Consider the following 26,119-nt stretch of genomic DNA (forward strand, 5'->3'; position numbering starts at 1 on the left):
AAGCTGCAGGGAGACATTCATGCACGACTCCTGCTCACACTTTGTCAAATGAATTTGTTTTTCATTTAATATGTTTTGTAGACTTATGAGCTGCATGGCATGCACAAGCATGCCTGAGCTTGGCAGAACCATGAGACTCCTCCAGGAGTGGAAATGTACTTTCATGAACCACAATATTAGATACTGTGCACCTGCGCAATCTTGTGGGATCCTAAATTAGAACATTACATTGTGCTTTCTCCAAAGTACTACAATTAAATTTAGATTGACACTGTTGGAGTTGTACTGAAATAACATATGTGTTAACACTAAGTATATAACTGCGCTAATATTTTGCAGTTCTTCAGTTGACCTGCCCTGTGTAGACATGTTTCTAATATTTGGTTTATCATATGCCCCGTTTAAAAGGTTTAAAAAAAAAAAAAAAAAAAAAAAAAAAAAAACCTGAGTTCTAATCTTTTTTTAAAATCTTCTACAGTATAATGTATGTATTGCTTTTTAAATTTGGCAATAACCAAGATGTATAAGTGTACTTGTTTGGGAGACTTGGTAACATTTTATGATAACTATTCGTTAAAACTAGTTTATAGATCATTAGTAAACTGTTAATAAATGATTTATGATAAATGATGGTTGATTTGTCAAGTGTTTGTTATTGGTTTGTTAATGATTAAATAATGATGCCTTGTGGATATTTAAAATATCATAACTTAACTGATAGTTAATAAGTAATAAATTACCTGTAAACTGTATGTCAATTATTTATGCCGACAGCTTATAGATGAATAATATACCATTAACAAGCTACAGTGTTAGTAACTTACTAATGACTTGTTAAGTATTGGTTGATAGTCTATGTTATTGGGATGTTATTCTAAAGTTGCAACTACTCTTCATTCATTATTGTTAGTAAATGAGAAATAAGTGCAACTTTAGAATAACATCCCAATAACAAAGACTATCAAGCTATCAAGCTATCAAACTATCAAGCTTATGTTTGTTATTGGGACGTTATTCTAAAGTTGCAACTACTCTTCATTCATTATTGTTAGTAAATGAGAAATAAGTGCAACTTTAGAATAACGTCCCAATAACAAACATAAGCTTATAACTAATGCTTAATATATTAACTCACTCTTTAAAGATCAGTAGTTAATGGTTTGCTAAACTTTGAAGATCAGCAAATACGTTGAATAAGTTCAAGGTACAGAAATTTGTTGTTATACTTGAAATATCAATTTTTTGGGTATTTTTGGGATTGTTCCATGCATAGGTCTTTCTGTGTGCTGTACTTTGGTGAAGAAACACTACAGATAAAATTTGAATATTATGTTTAATGCATGGAAACACACCTACTGAGCCTTCCCATGTCAGAAGAACAAAATACAACAGTGTGGTACAAACCCATGAGTTTGGGACACTTTTTGAGAGCTAAACACAAGATAAACTGAATTCAGGAGGGGAATTGGACGTCCATGCATCACAGCAAACCGTTAACAAACACTTAACAAGTCAACAATATATAATTTATTAACAGGTCAGTAATAATGTAATAACTACTTATAACAGATAGTTATTATAAAGTGTTACCGGAGAGTTTTTTCTGGCATTATATGCAGAAAGTACTGTATTTGAAATGCCTTTTGCCATAAACTGATGCTTATCAATGCTTATATAAACAGCACACACACAGTCAGTCAGTCTTCTTGCCCTGATTCCTGTAAACACACTGAGCCTTTTAAATATTATCTGATGGGTAAATTATGCTGTCAATTACACGCATGAATTGCAGTACAACATCTGCTCTGCAGTAAGCACTCATCACACATGCCGCACACTGTCTCAAAGTGATCTTCAAACTTCATACTCTGCGTACGCTGCTTATTCTATATTTCTGTTGCTGGGTGTTATTGTAGGGCCATCTGCGACAACTCACCTTCCTGATGGACAACCCGGATGCTGCTCAGCAACACTGCACCCACCACCCGCCGCGCTGTGGTGAGGCAGCTTTCAAGCCTCCACTCTCCCAACATAACGCTGGTTTTGAAGTGAGCAAAAGAACTATGACACTATTTAAACAACTAAACCTAAAAATACAGTGATAACTTGACTTTCATGTTTCAAGCTCTCAATACAATTTACCCATATTGTATGTAGTGCTGCCAATGAAAAACCTGCAAGCAATTAGAGATTATACGTATCCATCCATCCATTATCTACCACTTAATCTGGGGTTGGGTTGCGGGTGCAGCATTTTTAGCAGGGAAGCCCAGATTTCCCTCTACCCAGCCACTTCAACCAGCTCCTCCAGCAGCATCCAAAAGCGTTCCCAAGATAGCCGAGAGACAATGTCTCCAGCCTGTCCTAGGTCGTCCCCAGGGCCTCCCGCCAGTAGGACATGCCGGGAACACCTCGTCTGAGAGGCGTCCAGGAGGCATCCGAAACAGATGCCCGAGCCACCTCAGCTGGCTCCTCTAGGAATGTAGATTGACTTGTAAATAGAGAGCTTCGTCTTTTGGCTCAGTTCCTTCTTCACCACTATGGACTGGTACAGAGTTTGCATCACTGCAAATGCTGCATTGATCCGCCTGTCGACATCCGTATACTTTCTGCCCTCACTTGTGAACAAGACCCCAAGATTTTTTAACTGCTCCACTTTGGGCAGGATCTAATCCCCGACCCGGAGAGGGCACGCCACCCTTTTCCGACTGAGGACCATGGTCTCGGATTTGGAGGTGCTGATCTTCATCCCAACTGCTTCACACTCGCTTGCGAACCACTCCAGTGAGAGTTGGAGATTACGGCTTAATGAAGCCAACATCTGCAAAAAGCAGAAGTGCAATGCTGAAGCTACCAAACCGGACCCACTCAACACTTGCTGCGCCTTGAAATGCTGTCTATAAAAGTTATGAACAGAATCGGTGACAAAGGGCAAACTTGGCGGAGTCCAACTCTCACTGAGAATGAATTCGACTTACTGCCGGCAATGCAGACCAGGCACTGGTCGAACACAGACTGAACAGCCCTTAACAGGGGGCTCGGTACCCCGTACTCCCGAATAACCCCGACAGGACTCCCCGAGGGACTCGGTCAAACGCCTTCTCAAAATCTTCAAAACACACGTAGGCCGGTTGGGCGAACTCCCATCCACAGCTGTTCCACTGTTCCACGGCCAGGACGAAAATCCCACTGCTCCTACTGAATACGAGACTCGACTTCCCGACGGACCCTCCTCACCAGCACCCTTGAATAGACTTTGCCAGGGAGGCTGAAGAGTGTAATCTGAACACACCCTCCTGCCCACGTGATATTGTAAAGGCGTGTCAGCAACGAAAGCCCCACAACATCCAGATCCTATAGGAGAGCATTTAGCAGCTCTCATCCACCCCCGGGACCTTGCCACCGAGGAGCTTTCCAACCACCTCAGTGACTTTGACCCCAGAGATAGGAGGCTTCCTCAAAGGAAGGCGTGTCGGGGGAATTAAGGAGGTCTTTGAAGTATTCTCCCCACAGACTCACGTCCCGAGTCGAGGTCAGCAGTACCCCATCTTTACAATAACAGCCTCAATGGTGCACTGCTTTCCTCTCCTAAGACACTGGATGGTGGACCAGAATTTCCTTGAAGCCGCCCGGAAGTCGTTTTCCGTGGCCTTGCCAAATCCTCCCATGCCCGAGTTTATGCCTCAGAGACCACCGAAGCTGCTTTCCGCTTGGCCAGCCGGTACCTCTCAGCTGCCTCAGTAGTCCCACAAGCCAAAAAGGCCCAGTAGGCGTCTTTCATCAGCTTGACGGCATTCTTTACCACTGGTGTCCACCAGTGGGTTAAGGGATTGCCGCCACGACAGGACCAACACCCTTACAGCCAGAGGTCCAGTCAGCCGCCCCAATAATGAAGGCGCGGAATATGGCCCACTCAAACTCAATTTCCACCACCTCCCCCAGGACAAGGAGATGTTCTGCCGGAGGTAGGGTTTGAAGCTTTTTCTGACAGGATATTCTGCCAGATGTTCCCAGCAGACCCTTACACATTATAAATATAACATATTAAACAATTATGTTTTGAAATAAACAGCTTTCATAAAGTGCCTTTAAGAGGGAACGGCCTACCGAATGATACACCATAAGGAACATGGCCAGTTAGTCTTAGTGTAAGGATCCAAACCTGAGTTTTGCTATGTATTGTAGCTGGTTGCGAGTGTTGTCATTTCGTATTTATGTTTGACTGTTCATAACTGTTCAATAAACACCTGAAGGTGCATTGGAAGCTTGATTCTCCAACAGCAACAACAAATCAAACAGGCAACAGCTCATAACAAGAAAAACCCATAAACTGAACCATTCATAAGTCAACGTACCACTGTAAAATGAAAACGTAACTTGAGTTTTACTATATACAGGAACTTTGCTACTTATTAAGCCAGTTGTAATTGTTTTTTTTTAACTGAATCTGTTTCCTCACAGATTCTACCAATGTCCTCAAATGACCCCAACGACTTGATGTGGTACCCAGATGATGAGTTACTTTTTGCCCCACACAGCACTGTAAGTCAATATTCTTTTGTTAATGAAAGTCTTGCGAAATAGCTGTTGTATTCCAAATTTATACTTGACTTTGAAATAAAAACGTGTAAAACAAAAGAAATAAACAAATAATAGTTGCCTGAGTCCACAGTTGTTCTGTGGTCGGCACTGATAATGTGGCAAGCTGACCTCCATGTCACTAGGGTGATTGTTTCCAGCTGTTTATAGGCTGGAGTTTTGTACCATTTGTCTCGTTTCAGTGGTTTTGCACTTTCATCAGCTTGACTCAATAAACCCAATGGCCCAGCGTGTCTCATTAATGCAATGTGGAGTCTCTAGCCATTGGGACCAAATCAACCACTTAAACGCATGCTACTGGCCCACTTTGTGTCACTGTGAAAGCCTGACATGCAGTAAATAAACATATTCTTTACAGTTTATCCTGTTCAGATTCACAGTGAGTTTGATAAGGCTCGAAACCCAAATTGCCAAAACGGCAATGAAGTTCAACAAAAGACTTGTAAAAGACATGTAAAAGAGGCGATGATAAAAAGCTGAATTGGTTATAAAAAACTAGTGCGCATAATGTCATGGATAGTCATTCAGTGTACAGTGGTACCTCAACCCTTCTACAAATACAACAATACCATAAAGTGCCTATGACATATAAAAGCATGTTTATTTCATATTTCATGCAGTATTTCATGCTCCTGAATGAAATGGACCGCTTGGATGTGTGTGGAAGCGATCGATACATTTATTCTATTTTTTGAAATTGAACGACTTCCGGTCTGGATTGAGGAAGAAGGCAAATGTGACATCAGCGGACTCCTTATCTTCACTATAAACCATACTATCGTATACAGAAGGACTGCGGATTTAGCTGATTTTGTGGATTAATTCGTTTATTTTTCGCATAACGCCAGCCCAATGCGCTGCAGGCTTTTTTTGCCGCACCAGGTAGAGGTGTATGAGCCTTTTTGGGTTTCAAAAAGATCCTGTTCACTGCGAAGAATGTGCAAAACAAGCCCAACAACCGTGGGACGGATGAGTGAGTAAGCTATGTGTTTTATATTATGTCAAATACTGGGATCATGGGACACGTTTTAATAAGGAGGTGGCTTGTTTTTTGTGGGTGACAATGCTCCCTGTCCACCGAGAAGGCGGGAGTGGTCGCCTCCTTCGGCCGACGACTAGTGGCTTGGCGTGCACCATGGTCACCGGCAGATGAGTGCCCGTGCTCGGGCAGCCACGCGCTCTCGTCTGCGGTTCTCGATTGTGTAGAGACTTCCATCCCTCTCGGCCCCCTTCGTGTGCCCGCGAAGAGAGTGCTATTCTCGGCTTGGGCCTGGGGAGCCCCCTGCTGTCGTCTGTGGTTCTCGATTGTGTAGAGACTTCCACCCCTCTCGGACACGCACTCCAACGTCGGCTGGTTTGTTGACCGAGAATGTACGTGTTTATTCCCCTACTGAGTCCCCGGGGACGAGCACTGCCTGAACAACGAGCCGACACTTGCTCGCCGCCCTGGGCTGGCCGATCGGTGAAGACAATCACCCCCGCCGCCGTGTGTGACATAATTTGGGGTATTAGTCGAATTTTTCTTCTTTTCAGACAATAGTTATAGGTGGTTTAAATACCTGACATGTTTCGGCAACACATTCGCCTTCATCAGAGAGTCACTGGTGTTGGCATGACGCGTCTTTATCAGCTGATGGATCAGATGGATAAGTTGGGGTAGTTTGAGTGATTTTTCGTGTTTGAAAGGCGAGGAAGAGACTTGGAAGAGCTGCTCGGTTTGGGGTAGCATGTAGCCTACCTCTTGGTCTCCGAGTCCCTGCAGGGAAATAGCAAGAGCTGGACTAACTCCGGTGGCATAAGAAGTCGGCAGTTTTGACCATTATGCAGTAATTTAGCCTTGTCCTACTGAATAAATGCATTTTTAATATTTCATATTCCATTTAGTACAAGACTGTTATATGTCATGACCATACAATTTATTTAGCAATCAGAGAAAATATTTATATACAAATGATATCCTGTAAAAATATTAGAGTAGAGAGAAAAAACAATGATGACACTTTACAGTAAGCTCTAGTCATCAGCCTCGCATTTCTTTTCACTCTGAATATTCCTCCTCCTCCAAATATGACTCAAATTTATATGGCTGAATGCCACAGGCTTCCTCTGGATCGACAAAATAACTTGAATGATCCACACTTGAACCAGAATCGTTGATAAACGCTTCCTCCTCCATTGGGCTGAATAATAAACCAGTTGAAATTGCTACTCCGCCGACATCATCATCCAGATAGAGGCGCCAGAGCGCTATAATGACAGGAGGAGCTAAGCGGCAGATTAAAAGACTCATTTCTCATCATCTGCGCTTTGCCAAATTGTTGTACATTGTTGAATTGTCTCAAAATATGATTTTAATTCCAATAATAATATTTTTAAAGATATTTTTGGGCATTTAACATAAAAGATCCAACCAACTGAGTTGTATATGGTGGAAAACACTCAGGTGACTTGAAGTTCCCCCAATTTGGCCAAATTTCAAAATTGTCCTATATGCATATGTGATACATCATTGGAAAGCTTAAAATCTCAATTTTCTGGGGGAAGACATTTTTGAACAGGAGGGCATTATTAAAAAAAAAAAAATAAATAAACAGCAAAACCCTAACTGGAGGTGAGAGCATACGAAAGCATAAATAAAGACGCCATGATTTTAACGAGATATTATCGCATACGTACCTCTTTTTGATCCAAAAACTCCATGTAGCATGTATCACCGAGTGTCAAGACACAGCTGGATATTGGGGGGATTTTATGGGTGAAACATGGTAATATAACAAGGGTCGGGATGCAGAAATCTCAGACATCAGGGAGTGGTCGACATTTAAATTTTTCATATATTTACCCTTTTAAACATTTTTTTTTCTTTGTTTGGATTGATTATTTATCATCTAAAATATGGGGATAGTTATGAGGTAGATACTGTATCTGTGACTTATTTACAGACGCTATTTTTTTTTCATTGTGACGTAATTCGTTTAAAAGTCTAAAATATGCGAGTGAATAATTTTTAAAATTCGTTTTATTTTTTAACTTAATATTAGAAATCTATTAATGATTCTACGCTTAAAATGACAGACATTTTGAATTCTAAATACAATTACTTACCTTTTTTCTATGGTTAGGTTGAAACAAAAGGGGGTTTCCAGGGTAAAATGGACAAATTAGAAATAGTTCGGGGGCTTAATGCTCCATGAATCTGCTATGGCAGCATATAGACATATCATATTGTTCTATCAAACACAGTTCTTTTGGCTTAAAATAAAGCAGTTTAAGAGCAGAAACTGCTTTTTCAGCCTTTTTCAACTTTTTTGATTAAGATTTTTCAGCTTATTCTAACCACAAATTAAAAAAAAAAAAAGATTGAATACTATGAAAAGCTTCAGTTTTGTTCACTGTTGCCACATGTGTAATTGAAAACACCTGCAAAAGGTTCCTGAGCCTTGAAAAAGTCTAATATATCTAATATGTCTAACATATAAAATAAAATTATAGATAGTACACCAAAAATAAAACTATAACTCCACACGGACATGCTAACCACTCTTCATCGGTGCCTTCCTTCTTGCAAGTTATTTTGTGAAAATTTATGTTTAATTCATCTATGCAAGTCTTGTTTCTAATGGGGCTTAAATTTGAATGATGCAAGGTAAGCTCATTGGTCAACTCTTGTGAAAAAAAAATTAAATACATAATTTTTGCAGTAAAAAAAATTCCGCTGATCGCAAGTTAACTATTGATAGCACTATTGATAGCATTCGATTAATCGTGATAAAAATGTAATCGCTTGACAGCACGATTATCATTCCAATATTTCAATATGGTAGGTCAATGATATAAAGTGGGCCGGTCTTTGGCATGAAACTCCCGGCCTGAAAATGAGTCCCGGCCCTGCTTGTAGCCAATTAGTTCATATACAAATAAAACAAACCACAATTAGTTCTTGAAATGTATGTTTACACTTACATATGTCCATTTTTCGGGAATACGGGTTAGAACCACCTGCAGAGATCAAACAAAACGCAAAGCTACTACAAATAAAAACTAAATTATTTGCACGCACAAGTGAAAACCAATGCACATGATGAGTTTTTCTTTTCTGAAAATACTTTAGTGAATGTGATATTAACTGCAGCATGACGTGCAAGTCCTGAAAGAACAGCTTGTCCATTATGATGGCATTGAGAAGCCTTTTGGTTGATGTAGTTGCCTGTTTTGTTTTGGAGAAAATGGAGGAAGAATCAGCACAATAGTTCATAAAATCTCCATCTGCTGACTTTGTCTTGTTCTTTTCTGCTCATGTGTTTCTATTTTCCCATTTTTAATGTGACTGAGTCTACATCTGTTGACTGTTTTCACAGGATCCATCTTTTTGTTTGTAAGCTACTCTTCTTTGTAAATGCTTTTATTCCTCTACATTTCTCTACTGCTCTGTGCATTTCCTGCTGTCTTTTTAATCTTGACGTTTATGTGCAGATCTTGAATTCGAAATGTATTACTGTTTGGTTCTTTGTATAGGCACCATATGTTGAATGTTATGGATAAGATGCTTTGTACTCTGCTCATGTTGTTTTATGGCCGGCAATGTATCGGAAGTCAAAATTCCTGTTGCAACCATAGTGGGAGTTTGACTTTTGGGTCAGGGGGGGCACAACATGTTGATGACCCCGAAACGCAGTGTCAGCAGTAAAATTAACTTACATGAATATTCATAATAATAAGTTGACAATGAGTGTTTTTTTGGTTCCCATCATTCTTAAGGGGAATTCTAAATCAGGCTGCTTAGGCAATACTTTTAACCAAGATCGTCATCCATTGAATATGGTACGCCCGCCTGTGTCGTGCCAATGTAGTTACCCCAGTCAAAAATTGTATCCCCTGGGCAGAGCCATATGAAGGTAGATTTGTGTCTTTATTATTCAGTCCAAAAAAGTTGTTTCAGTAAAAAAAACAAAAAACAAAAAGTTGCTTCAATCAAAATGTATATTTTCAATCAAAAAAAAAGTCGCTTCAATAAAAAAAAAAATGTGTTTGAATGCAAAAATAAATTTGGAACTAAAAAAAATGCATGTGAAAGCTATTTTTCTTTGATTGTTTTTTGTTTTTTTTTTTTGATTGAAGCAACATTTTTGATTGAAGTAATGTCGATTTGTGTTTAGTCCACATTTTGGCTAGGATGTTTTTGTCTTTATTATTCAATCAAAAAATAAGTTGCTAAAAAATATCTATATATAATTTTCAAAAAGAAAAATCACTTCAATTAAAAAAACCAAAAAAAATCAATCATAGAAGACATTTTCGAATGCGAAAATTAAAAAATTTGCATTTGAACATTTAATTTTTCATTGAAAAAGTTTTCTTTGATTGAAGCAAACCTTTTTGTGTTTGGGCCATATTATGGGTAGGACACGTGTCTAAATCATTCAATCCCCCAAAAAGTTGCTTCAATAAAAAAAAAAAAAAAATATATATATATATATATATATATATATATATACATATATATATATATATATATATATATATATATATTCAATCAAAGAAAAAAATCATTTTAAAAATAATATTGCCCTCCGCTTTTTTTTTTTTTTTTTTATACGCAAAGCAAATGACCGTCTAAGGTGCTAGTCACATGATCTGTACGAAAAATAATTTTGACCCTTTCTAAAAAATTTTTTTTTGTTCATTTCATTAATTTTTGTTGTTTGTTATTTTTTGTTTTTTTATGATGATTTTTTTTGCATAAAATCCCCATCAAATGGGCTCTGATCTTTGTCAAAATCACACAGATGTAAAAACAGTGTCTGCTTTAACTAAAACCACATAAACATTTATAGGTTTTCATATTTTGATGAGGATAGCATGCAAACATTGACAGAAGGGGGAAAAATAAGTAAGTGAACCATCTGCCTAAGGAGACTGAAAGAGAAATTTTTACCAAACAATTTAAGTCAGGTGTGTGCCCAATCACTGATGAGTGGTTTAAAGCTGCCCTGCCCACTATAAAACACACACCTTGTAAGAATTGTCTTGATGAGAAGCATTATCTGATGTGCATCATGGGCTCGGTCAAAAGAGCTGTCTGAAGACCTGTGATCAAGGGTTGTTGATTTGTTTAAAGCTGGAAAAGGATACAAAACCCTCTCTAAAAGTCTGGATATTCGTCAATCGACAATCAGAGAAGTTTACAAATGGAGAGAGTTTGGCACTGTTGCTTCTCTCCCAAGGAGTGACTTTCCACCAAAGATGTTGCCAAGAGTTCAGCGCAGAATAGCGCAGAGAGGTAAAAAAGAAGTCCAATATCTCTGTGTACACATCAACAATATGTAATACTATGGCCTATGGCTATGGCAATTATGGCACAAAATATTAAATGTGATGGTTGACTTATTTTTTTTCCCTCATTCTGTCATTCTTTACATACTATCCTCATTAAAATATGAAAACCTATAAATGTTTGGGAGGTATTAGTTAAAGCAGACACTGTTTTTCATCTGTGTGATTTTGACAAAGATCTGATCACATTTGAGGTGGTTTTAAGCAGAAATGTAAGAAATTCCAAAAGGTTTGGATACTTTTTCATACCATTGTTTGAATGAATTGCCGGTCTTTGGGATGTAATCTTTAACATTTTATTTGTTACTTTAGTCCCTGTAATCTGTAACAAGATGTATTATTTTTTTATTTCTGTGTGACCCAAACAGCATTACACTTGCAAATGGATATTAGAAAGCTATTTGCTGTTATTGTCATCTCAAAGATCTGATCACATTTGATGATGATTTTCTGCAGGATTGTAAGAAATTCCAAAAGGTTCAGATACTTTTTCATACCACTGTATATGGAGTGAATAGAGTATTATGACCATATTAAGTGGGCACATTTTGTAGATTATGTTATATAGACTTAAAACTAAGTTAAAAATTAAGTTTTTTTTTTTTTTTTTTTTAACCGTTCAAATTTATATGGGGACACTGCAGATCAATACTGGGGCCCATGCCCCTGTGAAATATGTCTGGCGACGCCCATTGTTGAAACTAGTGTTGCACCGATACTAATATCAGTATAGGTACCGATATAGGTCTAAAATGTTGTCATCGGTATTGAGGAGTGCTAAGAAATAACATGCCGGTGCTTGTGCAATACGTAATTTTCGAGATCGAGTTTCCAACTGTTGGTCGCTCTTCTCAAGATGGTGATAAGTATCCAATCATATGGTGTCCAATCATCCTTCTGCTGTGAATTTACATGAGTTTATCAGTAGACATTCAATATATTTGAAGTGGGAGGGTGACATTCACTGCCAACCCTCCCACTACAAATGGATTGGGAATGAGTTAAGCAGTGTCTGACCATGACGGCATTTTCTTTACCGTCAAGAAAATATGCAGTTAATTGATGTCAAAGATGCGTGGGGTATTCTTTTTTTTTTTTTTTTTTTTTTTAAATGTGGAATCAGCACAATATAGACATCGGCTGATATCACACAGCCAGGTGTCGGTATCGGGAGCCAAAAAAATGGTATCGGTGCAACAGTAGTAGTAGCAAATAGGACCATCGTGGCAGCTTTAACATATGATAAATTAGATTTATAATAAGTAAGGCTTTTAAACTGTCATTTTTTTCAAATATTAATTTTAAGGAGATCATGAAAATAATTTTCTACAGTATATCTACACCCTGACCCTTGGTGTAATAATGGATTATTATTATTATTTTTTTTTTTTAGTTTTTCTCAATTGCTTTGCTACGTTTCTCAGATCAACAATAAAATTCTCAAAAGAGTTTGTGCCTTTTTCAAAACATGTCGTGCAAGTAGCAAAACTACATGGATTATCAGCAAAAGCCAAGTTTTTGTGCAAAATTCTTAGTCTATCTCTCAAAATTAAATTTCTGAGTCAATAAAAATGTCATTGCTGTCAGAATGACAAATCCTTGTTTCATTGTGTACAGACGACAGTCAAATTTCTTAGTCTTGCTCTCAACTGAACAGTTACTGTAGTGGAAGACTGATGCTGAAGATGGTTTACCAAAATTTGATGAAAAGTTACACATTTGAGTGTGGGCGGTTTATTGCAAAAAATGGTCAAGATTCAGTTTACACTTTTACTGTTTTTACAATGTCTTGACGGACCATGTCATTGTGATACAGAAAGCAAAGGACAGCACCGAGTATCACAAAGAAAAAAACACATGAAAGCAAAATTAGAAATGTGAACATAAGACAATCAGCACAACTATACTTCAGTGCTGTCATGATTTTTTCCCCATTCTTTCTACACATCTTGATGTTCCTCTCTGTTGGGCCACAAATTTTTTTCCACGTCACAACAAATGTCCTCTCTTGCTATACATCATGGAGAGAATCTTCTTGAATGCCTTACCCAGCCTCTGCAGGCATCTGCTGTAATGTCACAGCATGCTGCATTCATGGCATCCAGGAGAGTCATCTGAGAGTGAGGCTGGCGATCATACACTTGCCATCTCCATGTGGAGAAAAATTATTCAATGGGATTGAAGAATGGGGCGTATGGTAGGTGGTGTGGTGGAAATTCACATTGTCCCAAACTATTACAAATTTTGGCAGGTTAAAATGACTTATGTAAAATAAGTAACGAAAATGCTTAGAGAAAAGCACACGCATGTTGATATATTCTGACAAAATGTTAATTCATTTTGCAAGTAAAGACTTATGCAATTAACTAATGACCAACTATTGTGGGTTGTGAGACTATTCAATTGAGACCCTTGATAATCCATTTGACAATCATGACAGATGCAGCTGATAATGTAGGAAGCAGCAGAGAATTGCACAAATCATTTGCATAGATGTACTAAAACAGAGGTCACGGAACCGCGGACCTATGAACTCTGCCATCCGCTCTCAAAAAATAGCGGAATTCAGGGCTCAATATGATCGCACCTCAAGGCTCATGGTTCATTTATTCACTGCACAGTAACGCGCAAATGAATTTTCCCTCTGAATAGCGTGGGTCAAAACAAAAAGTCTTTCAGTGACGCACCGATTGTCAAAGATTGTATGAGTGTAGTTGCTGCAATGTTGTTGATGGAAAGCAAAAAGAAGAGGTCTGTCAAAAAATAAAGCAAATCCCCCTGTCAGTATCCACAATTAAAAAAAAAAAAAGAAGTCTTGAACATGCTCTTATGTTGCTATTTAATGATTCAATTAAAGCACTTTTTTTAGTTTTATGCACCTTTTATATTTTATTTACATTTTTGAATGTTGTAATTATCAGCATGGCCACGTAAATATACGTTTGTATTTTTTTGGGAAAAAAAAGCATTAAAAATATTTCCGGACCCGAGATTGTTGTAATTTTTTAATTTCGGACCCAGAGGATTTTTAATTCATGACCCCTGTACTAAAACATCTGCAACGTGTTGAAAGAAATGACATACAGATTTTTTAAAAAAAAATTTATGTGCACTAGTGATACAATGTTGTGAGGATTGAACAAGTACATTGCAAAAAATGTCATTGTAAAATAACAGTAAAGAGCTGGCAGCAGGGTTGCCATTTATATACTGTTATTTTACAGTCTTGGTAATGTAAACATGTTTCACAGTAATAGTCTGTAATCCAGAAAAACTGTTGATTCCTGTATTTATAGAAAGTACGGTAAAAGTCTGTCAGCAGGATTGCCATCACCAGACTGTTATTTTACAGTCTTGACAATGTAAAAATATTTAACAGCAGTAGTCTGTAATCCAGGAACAACTGTATATTCCTGTATTACTAGAATTCACAGTAAAGAGCAGGCAACTGAGGAGCTGCAGTATAATGCGTTTTTAACGATATACTGTGTTTTAGCCGTATTTTTGGGGAAAATGACTTTACAGTCTATGAATGCATTTATTTCCATCTAGTACAGAAAAAATGCTGATGTCAGGTGCGAAACAGAACAGGTTTTATTTCATCGTGTTGGCAGAGTGTGCTGAATCGTTGACGAAGTGATACTGACTTTGGGAGGCCGTGCCTTAAATGCGCAGCTGGTAACAAGTTGCGGGTGGTGGTAAGTAGGTGTGATTGAAAGATGAATTCCCTGATAGGTGGAGTGGCAGCAGGCTAAAGGCCGATTTATGCTTCTGCGGCCATGTCTACACCTAGCAGGGTATTTCTAAGGCCATGTCTAAACGTAGCAGGTTTTTTTTTTTTTTTTAAACGAGGATTCTGCCCTAATACGTCGGGGGAAAAATAATTGCGTCCACACCTGCACGTTTGTGTAGAAAAAGAAAAAAAAATTCCACAGCCTTCATTCATTTTTAAATGCATTCAAAACAATTAAATAATTGTCCAGAATACCCATTATTCAATTAGAAGCACAGCAAGACTTTGTAAAACAAACAAACAAAAAAAATGGAAGCAAAAAAGCGCCTATTTGTTATACTCCAAATGTAAAAATTGGTCTCATGTATGACGTGAGGACAAAATTTGTCGCAGCCAGTGACGTAAATCTTCGGTTATCAGTGTCCACATGATGGAGCCACAAACGCAGAATTCGCAAATCTTCACCTTCCCCGTCGTTTTTAAGAACCCTGGTTTAAATCTGCGTGCGCGTGTGGATGATAGGTCAGACTGTAGAAAAATATCTTCTTTTTGCCAAATACCCTGCTACGTGTGGACATGGCCTAAGACAGAGGATCCTGCCCTATTACGTCGGGAATAAATAATTACGTCCACACCTGCAGATTTGTAAAAAAAAATTAAAGTTAAAAAAATCAAAAACCTTCCACAGCGAATCATATTCATTCATTTTTAAGTACATTCATAACAATGCGCGAAAAATAATTGTCCATAATACCCCTATTCTTCGCATGGGTTCTTCAATATGAAGAAGCAAGTTTCTAAAAAAAAAAAAATTAAAGCAAAAAAGCACCTGTCTAATTTACTCCAAATGTAAACATTGGTGTCATGTGTGACGTGGGGACAAAATCTGTTTATCATATTATAATTCCACTGTTGGATACCTATGAGACACTCAGATTTTGCCTTTTTAACCACTCACCGGCAAACACCTTTTATTTATTTCCCCAAAACATTTACTCAGCAGCATATTTTGCAAAACAATAGAAAACTGCCCTCTACTAGCACACCAGACAAATAAACGTCAATATTATATATTGCTATCCAGCAATCCTCTGAACTTTAGTTTAATATAAAATATTTTAGGTAATATGAGTAAGACTTAATTAACTTACCATTTATAAAGTGGTACACATAAATCCCAATATAAGTTGAAGAACAAGCACTGAAGAGCAGCATATGTCATCTAAGGTCATCCTCTGAAGAGTCTCCAACATCCAAATTATGGGTAATTAGGTCCTCCAGGATTTGATAGCAAATTATTTGCAGTGTCTAGTTATTTTAATTTAAATTGCCAAAAACCATAGTCTATATAGCCACAATGTAAAAGATGTCAGATTTCTGACCATGCTCCAATTTTCCAGTCAAAACTCAGTTTCCAAAAACTATGGTAGTGTCATGTAATCAAAATATTAACATACCATTTACAGCATTTGTCTTGTTTTAATGTTGGTAACCCACAATGCAAAAACTCAAAAACGGTATTTTAGTGTTCAAAATTGGCTGTAAATTTACAGAAATTTTTTACAGTGTAGTTTTGAGAATTTCAATCCCCCTCTCTGAGTAGAGAAACGTACTAAAGCAACTGAGAAAAACTGTAATCACTTTTCGAACAAAACTTTACGGCAGTTGAAATGTTTAGTGCTTCACTGCTGGAAAAACTTGGGGGGGGGGGGCAAAACACATTTTTTTCTCCACTGGTAACACTTTACAATAAGGGTCCCTTAATTAACATTAGTTAATGCATTTTTAGACAATAACTAATGTTTAAGTAACATTACAATAATTAATATAATTGGTTATCTAACATTTATTAATTAACATGAGTTAATTCATTAGTTAATGCATTAGCATAACCAGACAGTAACTAATGGTTTGGTAAAATTAAAAATATATATAGGCCTATATAGTGCCATGTGCTACACTTTAAAATAAGGGTCCAAAAAGCATTCAGTAATGGTTAATAAAGGTTAAGTGGGGGGAACTTAAGCATTTATACTTTCTTAGTTAAAGGGCAACTGAAGAGCTTTTCGGATTTCGCTCTTGAGTGTTTTACTCAGTTGAATTGTATTAAATGCATCATTTGCTGTCTCACAAAGTCACATGAAAAAAAAATAATAATAATTGACCGCGTAGTTTTTGAGTTATGGCCATAGCAACACCATAGCAACGAGGGACGCGCCACCCTGCCGACCGCTACCTGATGACGTAACTTCCAGGGAGCCTCGCCACCACTCTGAACACGGAAATATAGCACCACGCTATCCTCGCCATATATTGCAAACATTTTCTGGGTTTTACTCGCGAGATTCGTCATGCCATCTCGATGTGTAGCGATGAATTGCTCACAGGAAGACTCGAGACTCTATACGTGTGCAACACTTTGCAAAAAGAGTCCAAAAAACATTCAGTAATGGTTCATTAAGGTTAAGTAATACTTATGAGGTACGTTACCTAGGGGTGCTTTTTGGATCCTTATTGTAAAGTGTAGCGCATGTGTCCCTTAACTAAGAAATTATAAGTGCTTAAGTTCCCCCTGACCCCTTAACCTTTATTAGCCATTACTGAATGCTTTTTGGACCCTTATTGTAAAGTGTTGCACATGTGTCCCTTAACTAAGAAATTAGAAATGCTCCAGTTAACAAAGCCTAACCCTAAACTCTAAGCCTATACAGGCCTATATTTTTTTAATTTTACCAAACTATTAGTTACTGTCTGGTTATGCATTAACTAATGCATTAACTCATGTTAAGTAATATGTTATATAAGCAATTATATTAATTATTGTAATACTACTTAAACCTTAGTTATTGTCTTAAAATGCATTAACTAATGCATTAACTCATGTTAATCAATATACTAATAAATATTAGATAAGGGATTAAATTAATTATTGTCATGTTACTTAAACATCAGTTATTGTCTATAAATGCATTAAAGGGTATGTCAACCCCTGGGGAAATGTTAATATTCCATCATTTATCCATAAACGCATGCTTTTTGTATTCATATCATGCCACTTCGTGTAATTACACACAAGAAAATGAGAGAAATTTGGATCGATTGTCAAGCTAAAACGACCGGCGCCCGAGATCTGGTAGATTGTGTGCGTGACGTCATTACAAGTGAAGAGAGTGCCACCGGCCACTAGGGGGGCAGCGCCTGTCTGCATCAATATAATTCCTTCTAGTGAGGGGAGAATTAGGGGTGTTTTGAGCTGTTTATGCTGTTGCATTGTGTTCGTCCTGCACATATTCCAGGTTCCCTCATGAAGAAACACCTCTCATTGTCAATAAAAGAGAATTCAGAATTGACAGTGAGGGGTGTTTCTTCAACAAGAAAAAGGCTCAGTGCTTTAATACTGAATGGCGGCAATGATGTCAGACAATTTCGTTTCTAGTTCCGACGAATCCGACGTAGAAGGACGTGACAAATGTTCATCTAATGGTGACTAGGAAAGTTACGAAGCTTTAATTGGTGTTTTAGGTTACCAATTTGAGTCCAAACGAATGCCAATGCAGCGTAATGAAACGGTCATTGAGGGGAGCAATAACACTGATGAAACATCGGCAGCAGATCGTGTCGGAAACACCGAATGATTTGTTTTGCATTTCTTTTTGTGAAGCTGATACACCGTGACCGCAAAATAAAGTAATGTATAGAATAATCACAGCTTTTCTGTCAGGAATGAGCAGGCAGGCAGGTTGTATGGACCCAAATGCAGGGAAACAAAAAATGCAGCGAGGCAGGTGGCAGTGAACTAAAAAAAAACCTTTTAATGATAACTAACAAAATCACAAAGTACAAACAAAAGGGCTATGGCTCAAAAGGCAATGTTCAAACAAAACTTACTTAAATCGGAGGGACGGATACACGAGGGCTTGGACAGGATCTTGGCTTTTACACGGACATGGACGCTGACATTGACATAGACAATGACGCAACAAGGAGTGACAAGAAACTGGGTCATTATATACGCAGACAAGGGGTAACGAGACGAGGAACAGCTGGGTAACACAGGTGGATGCAGATTGCAGGATACACTGGGAAAACACACACAGGTGAGAGCAATGGGTAATCACAGGGACAAGTCACACAAGGAGAAACCAAACACAAAACCTAACATTTTCGCCCTGCCAACAGACACAAATATGAATGGGATCAGAGGATTTGTTCTATATATTTTACGAGCGATAATTTATACATGTGTCCAGTCTTGTATCCAATGCGTGATATTTTTTTATTACAAAAGAGTACTCACTCTGGCCATTCGAGCTTGGCTGCTTCCCTCCTTTGCTTAGCCTTAGCCTCCTTTGCCAGTCATCGTCCTCTTTCTTGATATCTCGGGACATTTAGGTGGCTGGGCGTGTATGGTCGGCAGCGCATCTGCTTTGAGCAGCAATCTTTTAGCAAAACCCGATTTCACTTGTGCATAGTTCGAGAAGCTTTCAGGTGGAAAATGCGCACCACAGAAAACTGGGCCGGAGGCTGGGTCTAGAAAATTAGCCCTCTTTGCACAGACCAACTTTACCCATTGTCTGTGTAGTCCAGCTTTTTTTTTTTCGCGTTCGGGAACTCATGGATATTATATTCCGATAAATAACTATTTGTACAGCAAATAGCACAGCAGTTTTGAACCATTTTAGTGATGATTTGGTCAAACAAACCCCAACACTACTCTCTCGTCGATAAAAAACAATGGCATCTGGCTCCGCCTCGACTTTCATTCACTTGTAGTGACGTCCCCGCCCCATTCGGCTGTTTCCGGAACACTTTCGGAAATGTTCATCATTTTCGATCTATTTTCGATAATTGCTCATTAATGTGATTGATTTTTTGTTAACTTTATCAATATTTGTTATCTTGGCACATAACGGTTCTATTGATGTCTCACACCCCCTTTGCGTTTTCATACCCTTTAACTAATGTTAATTAGGGGACCCTTATTGTAAAGTGTTACCTTTCCCCTTTTCTAAACACAGGGAAGTGGTTAAAAATGACAAACGACCATTTGGAATAATGTTGAATTTCAACTCATCATTTTGCAGCAAGGAAAGCGGGTGGGATTCCCATGTTTCTGTGTTGCCTGCTTCTCATTAAATCCATACAGATGTGACCTATAGAGGTGCAGTCATCCAGTCGCTGGCTCTCCTCAGTGTCTGCTCACTGGGGAAAAAAATACAACTACTATATATTAACAAGAAATATTTCTCCTCCATTAAGCTCTGCTGTTTTAATCATTGGTGCGTAACATTTCTGACACGGGGCCACATTCTTGGGTTTTCCTGACTTTGATGCATATTGTGTATGGGGCCACCAGCTCTTTGAACAGGTGCTCTCTGTTGGGACGCAAGGCTTGAGCAGCTAATTCACGCTCATCCAGTGCGGACTAAGAAGTTAAAACCAGCTCCAAGAGGTCTCTAGCACAGATGGTGTACAAGGTGGATTAAATATACATTATCACTTTGGTCTCAACTCTCGGTTTGGGATTTGGTGCCACTCCTCTTGAGAGGGGTTAGATGAATTTCTGTTCTGGAGTACCCCTTGCCTGCTTGTTGTATTTAACCCCTGGTAAATGAGAGGTTAAACATATTCTGCTTTTAGGCTGACTCTTTTTTTTTTGCATACGTTTAAATGCAAAAATAGCTCATTTTATCACTTTGTGAAGAAACAGCGTCATGTGTTACTTATACCCATCTGGAAAAGAAATAGGAAAAACATAAGAATTTAAATCAATTCCAGTAATAAGTCTCATACCATGATTTGCTCTTGAAAGTGGCCACTTTTTTATTCTTTTCATACAAATAGTTTAAGGTATAAAAAGAAAATATATGTCAAATTATAGTTCCCATTGATGTTTCGTATGTTTTGAAGTTTTTAACTATACTGTATGTCGGTTTTAAAGACAGACTCCTTTCATATATCAATATATCCCATTATATTTATTGTATTTTTTTTTGCATGTAAAATGTATATATTTTGCATGGAGATTATGCTTTCTTTTTATACTTCGTATAGCTTCGGTATATGCCATGTGATTTAAATGAGGCAGTTAGGTGGTGGCACAAAGGGTCTTGCCCCAGGACCCAACTGGAAGATATAATTATGTAGGTCCCTGCTGGATTCGAACCCCAATCCACCCGGTGAAAGGTGTATGCCTTATATTTATTTATTTATATCTTTTCCATATGGGTAGAGTAGCCAAAAATTGGACTCAAGTGAGAGTAGGCTTACTTCAAATCAAAATTACTCAGGTAAAAGTTGTCATCCAAAAAATGTACTCAAGTCCAAGTCAAAAAGTATTTGGTGAAAAGAATACTTCAGTAATGAGTAACATCAAAATTAGTAAATGGTAAAGCAAATGGCTGCTATTTTTTTTAAACAATGCTAAAAAAAAAAATTTTCTCAGTGCAGCATTATCAAAATTAGCTGTTATTTTACAGTACTGTAAACCATAAATTACCACATTACCCCCCCCCCCCCCCCACCCCCTCCAAAAACAAAATATCAATCCTTCCAAAGAGCACAGGTGCTCTCTAGTGGAGAAAACATATTTCCTAGCATGAACTTAAAACAATCATGTCTCTTGTTTTTCTGCGATCCAACAGTGCCAAATAAAAACTGGGAGACAGGTTGAAATACATGTGTTCGAATAATGTTGACTCTATGTTAAATAGTTTAATTTCAACAGCGCTTTAAAGAAAACCACGTGGTTGAACAGGCCGGCGTAATCAAAGGACTTCCAACGATAAGCTTGTGGGTGGTCATGTCACCTATTGTTACATCTGATTGGTATAATGGAGTCATGGGCCCAGTGGCCCGAACGTACTTTTAAAACCATCAGGGCCACCAGAATGCTCCAACCACTAACCCAGCGGGGCCAGTAGAAATAATGCATCGATTAATTCCCAGTGGTTCCGTGTTTTGATGACGTTACGCTACAGAGGAGGTGTGGAAAGATGAAATCCAAGATGAAAAGAAAAGGGAGAGAAAGTTTCAGCCCTAGTTGTGAGACCCCTGGAATAGGGTACCGCACGCAACACGTCACTTTTGCTCATTAATATTCATGATATTAGCAACTGTTGCTAGGCGGGTCAAGCTTGCGTTTTTCCCTCATGCTAAATGCATGTAAATAGTGCGCGAACGAGATGTTTACTGAGCTAAACCTACCAATTCTGTCCGAAAATGAAGTCCCTGGTGCCAAATTCACTGGTAAATATGTGGAAGAACATACAAATGTTCAGTTAAAGAGATGGCTTGAGTGTCAAGGGAAAAAAGAGCAGACCTGGTCCAAAGGTAGCTTTTTTATCGACGCCTTTTTGTGGTGTGCATTGCCTTACGCCATTGACAATGACATTCTCCTGTTTCAACAAGCTATCCTTTACCACCATATGCCCTGCCTTTTCTTATATCCTCTAATTGTCTTACGTCTCTAGTTGTCTACCGTTCTTGGGGGTACTTTACATTGCTATTTTTGTGTAGTGATTGCAATTGCTACTCCCTGACAGCCAACAAACGCTTTTCATTTTTTCATTAAGAACAAATCTTAATTCTATAATCTATTTACACTTCCCCTTTACTAAAGGTGTTTTTTTTTACAACAGAAAAGGTAACAACAGTGGCAGTAAGATACCATTTCAATTTTTTTCAGGTCATCCATTGTTAGACAGAAGCAGCACTGCAAAACAAATAAGTAAAAATAAGTAAAACTATCAAAATGGCTTAGCTCTTGTGGCAGGCAATGGATCAGCATTGTCATCTGTAGGACCATGGCCCCCAACAAAATGTATACTGCATATGAAGCTGAATGGCTTCACCTTGGTGGCGTAAAACTGCTCTTTTGGACGTCTGCACAGTCATCCTCTGAGTATTTGGCTTCAGGAAACATATGAAGAAAACATCCTTCATATGTCGTAATGTCTAGAGTTGTTTCTACAAGTTCCATAGCAGCAGTGTTTACTCTGAATGTTCTTTTTTGAAAGAATACCAGCAGAAAACAAGCAGTATTAACATGGGTTGTATGCAAGGGCGCTTGACCCTCTTCTGGTTTACGATAGTGACGTCATGGTCTCAAAATAGCATTAATGCGGTACGCTATTGGCTCGGCGACGATGAGACAAAAAAATCGAGGTTTACTGTGAGGTGTGCAGATCAATACCCACATATGCAGACAAGTAAATTCAAGAAAAGTTAACAAGTATGAGACCTATGGTATTACCATAACGTGATAATTTATATAAACGTGACCAGTGTTGGGAGTAACGCCATTATAAATAACGCCATTACGTAACGGTGTTATTTTTTCCAGTAATGGTGTAATCTAAATAGTTACTTTTTCCGCCGTTACAACCCCGTTACCGTTACTGACGGTCAAAAGCGATGCGTTACTTACTCTGAATAAACTGAAGAAACTACCAGCCGTGTCGAGTCGACTCTCTGCTCTGTTGATTTATCATCCAAGACTTGGGGTGCGTTCAGGTTCGAGAACAGCGCACGTACTTCTGACTCCAAGCTCTTTGTCCCTGCTCATTCAATTAGACAATGCTTTCCAAAGTTTGGTAACGTTTCTCTGTTTGCTACACCTGATGCTAGCTTCGTTCCCATCTCCCACTGTCAGCCAGCAATAATTCTGCTTCCATCTTGAGGACGGCAGACGCTTTGAAGGTGACGTGAGTTGTCGGGAAACGAGCCTACCTAAATGCGGCCCCTCGAGAGATACGATGGAAGTGATTGTGATTGGCTGAGGGTTAGAGTCATGTGTCGTAGTAAGCCAATCAGAGCCGGTGATTTCACAAGCAAACCAGAACAGCGCGTGCGGCAAACACACACACGCAAAACAGATGCACAGGGTCGGGATGGCAGAGCATTCAGAAGAAAAATTGTCCTTTAAGAGGTGGAGATATAAACACTATTTCAAGTTTGTCGAAATTAAAGGAAAGAACCTGCATGTAGTGTGTAATTTATGTCCCGGGGCAAAGCTTTTGTCGACATCTGCTGTAAGCAATTCAAATCTGCTGAAGCACCTAACAAGTTAACTACCTGTCTGTTATTCTCTATTCCACTGACTCGAATACTGCTCAGAAAATTTCAAATTCTTTGACATACAACAAGTAAAAAGTTTTAAAGTAACAGAAATAGTTACTTTCCCTGGTAACTAGTTACTTTTACTGTAGAGTAATTCACTTACTAACTCAGTTACTTTTTGGAAGAAGTAGTGAGTAATGTAACTAATTACTTTTTTAAAGTAACGTGCCCAACACTGAACGTGACTACAAAGAAAATAATATTGTCATAACAACATTCTAGCTTTAAAATCGTTAGCCATAATTGCCTTAGGCATCTCTTCAAACCTCTCAACACAGACCCTTAACCGTCTTAGGTACCTGATTATCGAGGGGCCAAATCTTGAAAACTTAAATATTGAGAGGGCTGTTTTGAGATGGTGTCAAATAGGGCCCAGAAGCAGACATTCAGGATACACTACTTGGACATCAGGGTGCAAAAGCCAACTGAGAAGGAGAAGGAGATGGATGAAGAACTGGCTATACTTGGAGTGATTATGGATGTGATTATGGAATTGAAATAGGATTATTTGCACTAGATTCATGTTTTTGCTGCACTTTTCATTAAATCTACACAAAAAACTTTCATATATTACATACAAATATAATAGTATACAAATATGCATGTTATTCAAGCCAATTGTTCTTTTTCAGGATTAATGAGTTTAATAACTGAGGCTTTGATCGGTGTTTTTTGATAGTGGGGCCAGTGAACTTCAAAGGCCCTAATTTCTCTCATTGTCTACCCCTGAATGTGATAATTGTTGCGACGTCTGAATGGTGAGATTGATAGAGCCATTCTCTGGCAAAAATAAAGTAAAATCTAATATGTAAAATGAAGAGGAATAATGTAACGACGCTAGTTTAGCCCAAAGTGTCAGAGTAAGAGTAGTGTTTCTTCTTCTTCAAGTAAAAGTAGAAAGTATCATGTGGTTAAACCACTCTTTGAAGTAGATTTTTCTCAAAAAGTTACTCAATAAAATGTAATGGAGTAAATGTAACACTAACCGCCTCTGAATAGGATACTTTTTTTTTCACAAGCAATCATAATGGGGGCTGTCATTTATGTTTTCCTGTACTGTTTTCTTCCTCCTTTATACTTTTTTTTTTTTTTTTTTTTTTTAAACTAAGTAGCCATTTTGCCTGAGGGGGCAATCTGAAAAAGCTGAGGTCAGTGCCAGGTCATAGAAATATACCTGGGCCTTAAGGAGAGTGTGATAGAGCAGTAAGCCTGTGGTCATCCCTTGGCAGCCTACAAGTCATGGATGTTATCATTGAACTCTGGTTATTGTACACGCCATGTCATGTTTGTGCAAAATGCCTGACTTGCTCAGCCTCATACTTGTTTCACCCCAAAAAACACGACAATCAAAATCAAACAATACAGTTCATACTCAGTGTACCATCAAAATGATTCCATTTAGCTTTTGATATTATGCTTATGAACATACACATTCTTCTATATCAGCAATTTACACTTCATAAAGAGAGACATTACTTCACTGCATGTTGCATCTGCCTTTAAAAACGTAAATGAGGAGTTTTATTGCATGTGTCAGACAGCTCTGGAAGCCATTAACTTTTAAAGGTTAAGGAAGACTCTGCGCTGGGAAGTTGTTGAGAATTCAACAGAGAGCACTGATTTGTCTTGCTGTCTGCCTTGGCAATGCCAAACCATTCACGAATGGGCTTTTCACCCTGAATCAACCTCCCTCTGTTATGGCTCATTTATACAGTATCTCTACCAGAACACCCCTTGTAGCTGCTATTACAAAGCTCCCAACATACAGTGGTACCTCGAGATACAATTATTTTGATGCCCAACATAAAATTTGACTCATTTGTCCCGACACATGATGACATGTTCGAAATACGACGATTAACAACAGCATCACAATTTCATTGTTTTCCCGCAAGACGGCAGCACGGCAGATGATCGTGTGAGAGAAATCGGCATGGGTCCCAAGAACGTTAGTGCTGGTGGTGAAAAAAGGAAAAAGGTGACATCATTGAAATTAAGATGTAAATGAGAGAAAAATATAAGCGTGGTGTGCGCGTCAGCGAACTGGCTCGACAATACGGCTGGAATATGTTTACGATCTTGACGGTCCTCCTCCTTTATCTCCACCCGCCGTCTCTTAAGGTGACAATAAAAACGCTTTTTAATTTCCAGTTTATTATCATTAGTATTATTGTAACATTGGCATGGAAGTCGCCAGCTTAGTCAGGTTTTTAATCATTTATTTCAGAACTTTTGCAACACAACACGGCTATTGTCCGCCGTAGCGAACGTCAACGACAACAGAACATGAAAAGAAAAGGTAATAATAATAGAACTCGATTCGTTACATTATTA

General features: G+C 38.3%; 1 protein-coding gene across 1 annotated transcript in view; it reads left to right on the plus strand.

Annotated features, from left to right (window-relative positions):
• Positions 1-26,119, plus strand: part of si:ch211-196i2.1 (collagen alpha-1(I) chain) — a 207,633-nt gene that overhangs the window by 25,579 nt on the left and 155,935 nt on the right. Inside the window, exons 5-6 of the mRNA XM_057818339.1 lie at positions 1,917-2,048; positions 4,462-4,542. Of these exons, the coding sequence (XP_057674322.1) occupies positions 1,917-2,048; positions 4,462-4,542 (213 nt within the window). The remainder of the gene's footprint in view (positions 1-1,916; positions 2,049-4,461; positions 4,543-26,119) is intronic.

Source organism: Corythoichthys intestinalis, chromosome 17, assembly GCF_030265065.1.
Source record: "Corythoichthys intestinalis isolate RoL2023-P3 chromosome 17, ASM3026506v1, whole genome shotgun sequence".
Lineage (NCBI taxonomy): Eukaryota > Metazoa > Chordata > Actinopteri > Syngnathiformes > Syngnathidae > Corythoichthys > Corythoichthys intestinalis.